At 32.3% G+C, this 10,022-nt stretch overlaps 1 protein-coding gene across 1 annotated transcript; it reads left to right on the top strand.

Moving 5' to 3' along the window:
* Positions 1 to 6,065: 6,065 nt before the first annotated feature.
* LOC106424946 (RING-H2 finger protein ATL8) lies at positions 6,066 to 6,904 on the top strand. The gene has a single exon (XM_013865691.3). The coding sequence runs from the start codon at positions 6,146 to 6,148 to the stop codon at positions 6,701 to 6,703; it is 558 nt and encodes a 185-aa protein (XP_013721145.1). The 5' UTR covers positions 6,066 to 6,145; the 3' UTR covers positions 6,704 to 6,904.
* The last annotated feature ends 3,118 nt before the right edge of the window (positions 6,905 to 10,022 follow it).

Here is a 10,022-nt window from a genome sequence, read left to right as displayed (position 1 = left end):
AAAAAAACCTGAAGGGCGTGCACTGTCACTAGGACAGTTCTGGTCAGTTTCAAATGCTATTTGGGATTGATAAGACTGTTTTGGTGCCGGTGCCTTCCTTCAGGTTTTTTTTTTTGTAAATTGAAACACTTTTCGTCGTAAAATCATCGTAAATTAAAACACAGGCCTTGCTAATTCGTCGTAAAAAGAACACGGGACTTGCTAATTCCTCGTAAATTTACGTGGGCTTTACGACGAAAATTAAAAAAAAAAACCTTTTCGTCGTAAAATCGTTGTAAACAAAAACACGGACCTTGCTAATTCGTCGTAAAATAAAACGCGGGCTTTGCTAATTCGTCGTAAAGTTACGAGGATTTCACGACGAAATGTATAAGTCTGTATATATACTCGAACCGAATAACACTCTCATTTCATAATCATTTCCTCTCCTTCTCCTAGCAAGGTATTCCTCTCTACTTCCTCTCTAATTTAGCTTAGGTAGTTAGTTTAGGGAAATTAGTGTTGATCAGGTGGTTAGTGTAGGGAATAATTTGTTGATAGGTTTATGGAATTTGTTGATAATATAGGAAGATGATTTTAAATGTTAATTAATAATCTCGTTCCAGAGCCATCCCCCACACAAGAAGATGAAGAAGACGTATAGAGGAGGAGTCAAGACTTCTTCGAGGAAATGCATAACAACAACAACAACCTTTAGTTTTTTTTTTCATCTTTTTATTGTATTATATTAAATTCTAAACTTAAATATTTATAATATATTTTCGTATGGATTTATTATTTATGTTTTTAATATTTTTGAAATAATTTAAAAATATTTTTATTTCATTATATTTTTTTTGTAAAAAATAAAGAATCGAAGGAAATTCGTAACTAAATTACATCAACTTAACAAGGAAACTGAATAAATATTACCGAGGAATTTACTACGAAAGGCATGGAGATTCCTCGTAAACATTACGTGTAAACAACGACGAAATTTAGCGTCCACTTTACGATAAAATGTTTACGTGAACTTTACGAAGAAATAATTTACGTGTACTTTACGAGGAAATATATTACGTGTAGTTTACGAGGAAACTGTTTACGTGTATTTTACGAGAAAAGTGTTTACGTGTCTTTTATGACGAATCTACTGATACCACTTTACGACAAATTATTTCCTCGTTAGTTTACGACGAATTAGCGAGGAAATATACGTTACGACGAACGATTAACGGGGAAACGGGTTTCGTAGTTATTTTTTCGTAAACCTTGTTTTACGACGAATTAACTACGGAAGCCGTTGTCGTTATTTATGTGTTTTCTTGTAGTGAATGTATTCATAGATGCATAGAGCTTTCACTAATTAATTACTTGTTATGGTAACTTATAGACCACAGTTGATACAATTTGTTTCATGGATTTAAAATTATTTATATGAAAAAATTGGATAGTTTGAAAAAAAATTGTATATTACAAAAATAGAGTTTTCTTCTTTGACAAAGACCTGGTCGATTATTCATTCATTATCCTTGTTTTGTGATACATCATTATATGTAAGGCTGGTTATTTTATCCGCTAAATTTGATTTGATCCGTTATTTGCTTCGATTCGATCTGAGAAATCCGGATATCTGTAAAGTTTCGGAGGAAAGTAAATACTAAAAATAAATATTCGTTAAAAACAAATCAAATCACAAATACTAAATTTTTAAGAACCGGATATCCGCTCTACTTTGACAACTATATGAATACATACATATTGATTAAATGTAGGGTTTTAAATGTATGAGTTTATATAATTGTTATTTTAACGTATGATTTAATAAAATTTATTCACATTATTACTTATAAAATTATTAAAATAAAAAAATAAAAGAAAATTTTATGACATCTTATTTGAAAATTTAAAAACATATAAATTTACTGCTTCTTTTATTTTTTATTTTATATATCATGTAATAATATTTAAAGAACAAATTCATCTCAATTTTTTGTATTAACTAAAACGAAAGGTTATATATCCGTAAGTATTCATAAATATTTACATATTTTCCGGATATCCGGTTTTCTGGATATCTGTATTTTTCCGGAGCAAAACAAATAAAAAAAGTTAATATCAGTAACATACGAAGCAAATCACAAATACTTCCAAAAATTCAGATATTTCATCCATGCCCAGTCCTAATTACATGGTTTCTCTTGTCAACAGATCAGGTAAAATATATATTTACATTTCCTTGGTATATTAGATAATAGATAAGACCTAGAATTTACAAAGTATAAAAATGGTAAAGAGATACATTTGTTTCTTTCCTCGGATTTATTGGTTTTAGGTAGCTGTGTGATGTGCATTTCCACGGTCAATTTTAAATAATTATGTCGTTTTTTTCTACAGTTTTAATAAGTTGTCTTATTTTTTTGAAACACTATTAAGTTGTCTATATACATGGGACTATACACATGATTATTTTTATCTCTTACAGAGGGAAAATTTCATATTTATAGGATGATTAGAATTTAACATTGATCTTATCGAAACATTAAAAAGGTCAAACTCCAAAAAGAAATATATTTAAAAGTCTTCTTTAGTGAATTAGTCTTTATCCCAATTCCAAATGCCATATCAGCTTTGATTGGCTGGTAGTCCTCGACCACCAAAGAGAATACACAAACATTAAAACTCATCTTCGTAGTTTTGTTTAAAAAACATGTTAATTGGGATGTTTTGCAAAATAATATGTCTTTTTTTTTTTTTTTGAAACATGAAAATGATATGTCTAAAACAAGGAAATTTTGAACATTTTACGAGAAATATCAATCATTTTATGTACTTCTCTGTAGAACGACTTCGTAAAACGTTAATCATCTATCTCCTAACTTAACATTTTTGAAACAAAAGTTGGTATTATAGTTTTTTTTTATTATAAGTTCAAACGATATAGGTTGTGGTTGCTAGCTAAGTTGTTTAGCAGCCACTATTAAAAACAAAATATTCCTTTCGTGATTCCAAAGGTTATTATTCTACGTAGAGAACCACATTTCTCCACTCGGTTAAAACGTCATTAATTCTTCGTAATGTATGTATCATCAATATTGAGGAAAATAATACAATACTCGAGTAAATAGTTAACTCAATACTAAACCAGCAATTAATTAAACTGTACTAGTAGTGTTGAGTAAGAATTATAAAAATATTTAGGTGCAAACTGTATAGGATCTACCGGGGAAACTAGATCGGATATCCGGGCAATTTTAAGGTATCCGGATTCAGATTCTTATCCAGCGGATCCATAATTTTACTATCCTAATCCGGATCCGGAGTTTTCGGATATCCGGGTGTCGGATATCCTTCTAAAAATTGTAATATCCGGCGGATATCCGTATCCGGATTTGAATCCTTAAATAAATAAAAAATAATATTAATATATATAAAATATTAACAATAATTTAAAAATAAAAATATATATAATATCTTTAATTATTTCTATGTATAATATTACAAAATTTACATAAAACTTATATATACTATTATAAAAATTAAAATATATTAAATAAAATTAATTTATATATATACATATTACTATTTTTGAAATATTTATTAATAAAACTTACGGATCCGGATATCCAGACTTAAAAATTAAGATATCCGGATCCGGATCCGGCTTTGACGGATCCAACATTTTACTATCCGGATCCGGATTCTATCCCTCTGGATATCCGGATTTTCGGATCGGATCCAGATCTCGGATCAAAATCTGAGGCCTAAGGGAAACTGCATCTAACAAATTGTCATACGTAATGTTCGACTTCGGATAGAAACAGTAGAAACTCATACTTCCAAGTTCCAATCTTCAAATTAGTACTTTTCAATCAATTTTTTTAATTAAAATCCAATAGTATAATTAATTGTCAATAGTATGAATCCGATTTATATAAGAGAATGAACTTGAAACTCCTTTAACCCAGTTTAATAACTTTTATAAAATATTTAATTACTAATAAATCTATAACTTTCTCATATCGCCTTATATATTTCTCTTATCTATCGTTTTCTTTAATCTTTCAACCCATAGAATTTCAGGACTGGGCATATGTGCATATGATCCGCCCCACTTTTCTTGGCTAAGACTAATTTTTCTTACATTTTTTCTAGTTTTTCACATGTTGGACTTAGCTTGTTGCAGTTACATTCACTTGCGTTTTTCATTAAAAGTGTATTTGAAGCAAGTTATAATCATCATATACCAACATCTTACGACATTCTACAATAATTTGTTTAAAACCGTTTTTTCTCCAAATCTCAAGTCCAGATTCCAACAATCACAAATTACTTAATTCATTATAGATAATTATGTATTAATTCCTGTGGACGAGAAACTGAGAATTAATAGTTTGTTTAGAACATGATGAGAAGAAAGAATGTTAGGATAAGCGATACACACCTTATCAATCTATCTCATGATTTGGCGTTGAAATGCTCCAAACTAGGCATCGCATCGCATCGCATCGCACATACACACTTCGGCCATTTCCATCATGTGTGTGCCCACACGCACCATTATCTCATATACACCAACTTTAAATGTTTTTGTTCATTCCACCAAATCTATAAATATCATTCCACACGGTCATTTGTTTTTTTTTATTAACTTCGGGTATCCCAGACTTTTAGAAATATCCTAACTAATTTTCATGTGTTTGCAAAGCAATTTCGGGTGAACCATTTTCTAGATATTTAAACGAGTTCCCAACGGCAATCCAAAAGCATCATGGTTGATCTAGAAAACTCTTATATCATCGCTAAATCTTCCAATGAATATGCATACATTTTCTATTAAGAATGTCTAATATTTAGGTCTAAATAAATTGTAAACACCCTATAAATTTGGAGCTATAAGCTAGGAATTATATAAGCCAAATATTATAACGTATTACTTATATTTTGGGAGAATATTATATTTATTTTATCAAAATAATAGGTTGAAGGAACTTAATAAATTTATCATCTTACTTAAGTAAAAACTTGAGACCGTTGATATACAAAAAATTACGAAAATGACCATACAACTGATAGTAATAATCTATACTATTATTTAAGAAATGAATTTGTTTATTTGTCATTTTCTTCATGATTTTAGTTAATTTGATTATTTGTCATCTTTTCTGTGGTTTTAGAATAAGTCATCATTTTAATTAATACATTATTATTTCAATTTTTATTTTGATAACTATACATTTATCATGATATTTAAAATTATTAATAAACATTAACCTATTCTATTGATACATATACTATTATTTTTCAAAAAATATTTAATATATAAATATCATGATAGTTAGTACATTTAACTAATAAATAGATATTAACAATTGATATATATATATATATATATATATATATATATATATATAAATTACCAATATTTACCAAGTTAATTTACTTACTTGTCATCTTCTTCATGATTTTAGTTAATTTACTTATTTATCATATTTTCCATGATTTTAGGATAAGTCATTAGTTTAATTATTATTATTTAAACTTTTATTTTGATATTTATATATTTATCATGATATTTAATATAATTAATAAACATTAAACTATTGTATTGATATATATACTATTATTTCAAAAATATATTATAATATTTAATTATCATGATATTGAGGACATTTAATTAATATATAGATATTAACAATATCTACCGATAATATAATCATTTCAGTTCCACATGATTCCTTTTTATCCAAATACAATATATTTTTAATTTCAAATACAAATTTCCTAATTTAATTATTAGAATAGAAAATATTTTGATCCAAAATCTACGTCAAATTAATGAAACTATAAAAAAAACATAATTTAATACATTGATTATCAAGATGAATATTAAAGTTTTATAATTTATAATAATTTTAAATTTCTATCAAATTTAATTATTATTTTTTATAAAAATAAACATTAGAATTAAAAAAAATGTTAAGTATATAGATATATTGATCTGTACAAAGGTGTGGGAAATCAACCAGTTATAATGTAAATAATACCAACCAAAGGACCGGTCTTTCACTATAAATAACCTTCCTCTTTGGCTCACTTAAAGAAACGCTCACACTCTAAAAACCTCTCTACTTTTCAAACTAAACTCTCTTCTCTAGTCTCTGCAATGGCGCGACTTCTCTTTCGTCTTCTTCAAGAATCCACCTCTCCGTCTCCGGCTGAAGTTTCTCCGACATTAAACTCTAATCTCATAGTCATCATAGCTGCTCTTCTCTGCGCACTGATTTGCGTCCTCGGCTTAGTCGCTGTCTCTCGATGCACCTGGCTCCGACGTATCGCCGCCCCGAACTCGGTCCAGACTCATCATCAACCGCCGGTAGCTGCGGCCAACAGAGGACTAAAGAAGAAAGTCCTCCGTTCTCTGCCGAAGCTCGCCTACTCGCCGGATTCTCCACCGGGGGAGAAACTAGTCGAGTGTGTGATATGTCTGACGGAATTCGCCGCCGGCGACGAGCTAAGAGTGTTGCCGCAGTGCGGTCACGGTTTCCACGTATCGTGTATTGACACGTGGCTTGAGTCCCATTCTTCGTGTCCTTCCTGCCGTCAAATCTTGGTGGTTGCCAGGTGTCAAAAATGCGGGGGGTTACCTGGTAGCTCAAGCTCAGGATCCGAACCCAATACCGGAATCACGCAACGCGAAGATCCTAATAACTTATTACCTTGATTGTGCTTTAGACCTTCCCCCATTCTATACACTAGCACTTGGAGCGTTTACCGTGGGCATGTTATAATATCTAAAAAATGTTCATTATCATCATTTTAATGGATAATGTTAATCTGTCATATGTATTATTAATGTATATGCTTTATTGTAAATGGATTATGTAACGGAAAGTTAATACATTGAACACTTTGTTTCTTTTTATATTGCAAGTGAATGAGAAAAAAGATTTTCAATACATTGTTTATAGATAACGACACGATTTGTGAAACTTCCTAGAGACCATGAAACAGTTTCAAGAACTTGAAACTGAGACGTTGGACCACACAACATACTAAAGATTTAGTACCAAACAAAACTAGCTACCAGATGCTTGATTCCATTTTGTTGTTGTTTGTATCCATTAGCTTATGGTGTGTGAATATGCGGTGGTAACGATGTATTTATTAATGGTAGACATTTTTATACTATGTTTTAGATTGTTCAGCTCCATGTCCTACCAAACGAATCGAAACCTACTTTAGTAATACATAAGTATCTAACTACTAATCATATTATTTTTTTAGCCCCAGGCCCTTCTTAAATTATCAGTCTATAAATCAACATTTCTCATCATAAAAATGATTTGTTTCATCCGATAGAAAATGTCAGTTCTGTATATAATTTCATGTAAGAAGTCAAATACATAGGCATTTCGATTAATCAATGGAATATTCCATGGGAAGGTATACAGATGGACCAGTGTGCATGGAACAGATGGTGTGATGTGTGTTGTCTGAGTTTTCTCTTTTCCCTTTTCCATTAATAAAGCAGCAAACTAGTAAAAGTCGAGTTCTAAATATTTAATTTATTCATGTGTTTTTTTCGTTAAAAAGTAGCACTTTATAAATATTGCAAACACGAGCCTGTATACCACTACATTATCAAACTTGACTTTAAATTATTACGACTTCTTAAATGACCATGAAGATGGTCTTATTTTGTAGTCGAAGATTTTTTTTATTTTTATTTTTTTATTTTTTTAAGAATGTAAATATCATCGCAGTGAATGAAGGTTTGGTTACAATTGTGATTGAACCAGAATTTGTTTATAAAACCAATCTGTTCTTAAGGGCCGCAAAAAAAATAAAAAACCCCTAAGAACTAAGATTAAGATCAAAGTAATCCGATGAAGGTAAGCCATAAACTTAATAAGTGAATTAGGACAAGAGACAACATATGACTTCCCAAACATACCACTTCTCGATCACCGAAGGAACCAAGAGAATAGCTGTAGGCCGTTCAGACGAACACTCACCGGAAGGTGGCTCCAAGCGGCTTCAACGGAGGCGGCTGGCAACGGCTCCGGGGCACCACATGAGGAAGATGCCGATCAAACTAGCCTTCAGCTAACACGGGAAAGAGTGGAAGTGTAAACCCGACAGTCCACCGCTGAAGATGAAGAGCAAGCTCCAGTCAAACGTAGGCGGTACAAACAAACTCCTCAAACCGGCCACGCGACCACAATATGCGGCAAGAACCATCAAGGGAAGACACAAACGCTTCAACCGGAGATATGCAATAAGGTAACATGAAGTACATATAGAGTTGACTGAGAACCCCACAACAACAAGCGGGCAAAGAGGGGATCGAAAACTCCACATTCAGGCAAGGACACCTTCGGAGAGGGTCGTCCTCAAAACCCAACCTTTAGACATCAACCAGCGAGAAGGGAAGCTACAACGATCGCCGAAGCACGCCATGGGGTTGGCTGTCGACCTATAGAAAGAGGTTCTCTGTGGCAAGCCTCGAGACCACATGTCACTTAGATCTGAGCTGAGAAGAGAAGCTCTAAACAAACCTTGAAATGAGCTGAGGAAGAAGGCGATTGGAGCGAGACGGAGAGGCTAGGACAGCGTTGGCAGCGACGCGACGCACAATCCCGGCGAGACTCGGGTCTCGAATCTGACCCAGATCCGAGCACAATCAGAGTATCCAAGTCAAATCAAAGCCCCAGAGAGACCCACAACTCGTCGCTTCTCGCCGGAGCTCCAGAGAAGCCAAGGACTCCCGTGGATTCTGTTAGATCTCGAAGAGAAATCCAGAGCATCCGAACAAGGAGAAGAGAAAAGGCAGAGACCGCAAAGGGTAGAGGCTGGAACGAGAACTCGAAATCGTTGTCCCACGGTGACCGGAGACGGAACCTCACCAGCCACCGTGAGAAGCAGGGGAATCCGGTGGCGGTTCTAGAGTTTTTGACGATGGGAAAGAGAGACTCTCGAGAGAATAATTTTTTCTCTCTCTTGAATAGTTTTGTATCTATCAAATATTTTTTGTAGTCGAAGATTGACCTAACAAAAGATCGCCAAAATCTTTAGAGTACAACTAAAGTGTGAGTTAGACAATGAGAAAAGTAATTTGATAATGATTAGTCAAGATGTAGATAATTACGGTCACGATAAACAAATATTATTGGATTATTTATCTTTCTCCGTTTAGCCATCAAATAAAACACGTACGAATAATGATGGTCCACCATACCGAGCTATCATCATTTATCAGGGAGTTTTTCCACTATGAAAAATGCAGTGCGTCCATGTGCTAAGTGCTAATCTTATTTAATCGTATAATAATGTGCATAGAAAGATTGTAATAAAGGTAACCTAAATTGCATGATTGACGATGAGATATAGCATTTTATCACAAAATATATTACCATCACTTTTTCCTTTAACTACAGTGATATACTAGTTCAGAATGGTGATTAATGCACAATCATTCACATTTTCGAGCTGATTGGCAAGCTATTACGTACCAGTAATCCAAAACGTTTGATTTAATTATACTTAATGACAACAATTAATACAATTCAGTCTTATAGAATTTCAGATTTCTTGCACAAAAATGAATTCACTTCATTTTTCATACTTGAAATTTACCTTTTCTAACTGCCAACCTCCAGTTCATACTCTGCATATATAAACTACTCGAAAACTAACTAATCATATATTGAAAAACATACTTAACGTGGCATTTGATATTCAAGTTCGAATTTTCCGTTGTATTGTACGTTCATGCATTTGCATGATCGGTTATCTTATTATTTGGCTTTATCTCTTTGGATAGGGGATATCATTTGTGTATATCTCTAATCGTATTACTAAACTCTAGCTAATACTTTAATATGTACTTTATCATATTAAAGTATTAAGGATGATTCTTTTTTTTGAATCACAAAAGAGTAGGAAGTATAAAGTGAAGAGCTTCTTTTGTGTCGAAAGTAGAAACTATAAATTCTCATAGAAAAATGATGATACCAACATTCCATATCTGGCCGGAGATT

This window comes from Brassica napus, chromosome C6 (assembly GCF_020379485.1).
Source record: "Brassica napus cultivar Da-Ae chromosome C6, Da-Ae, whole genome shotgun sequence".
In the NCBI taxonomy this organism is placed as follows: Eukaryota; Viridiplantae; Streptophyta; class Magnoliopsida; order Brassicales; family Brassicaceae; genus Brassica; species Brassica napus.
Note: the sequence above shows the minus strand (reverse complement) of the source record. Positions and strands in the feature narration are given on the sequence as shown.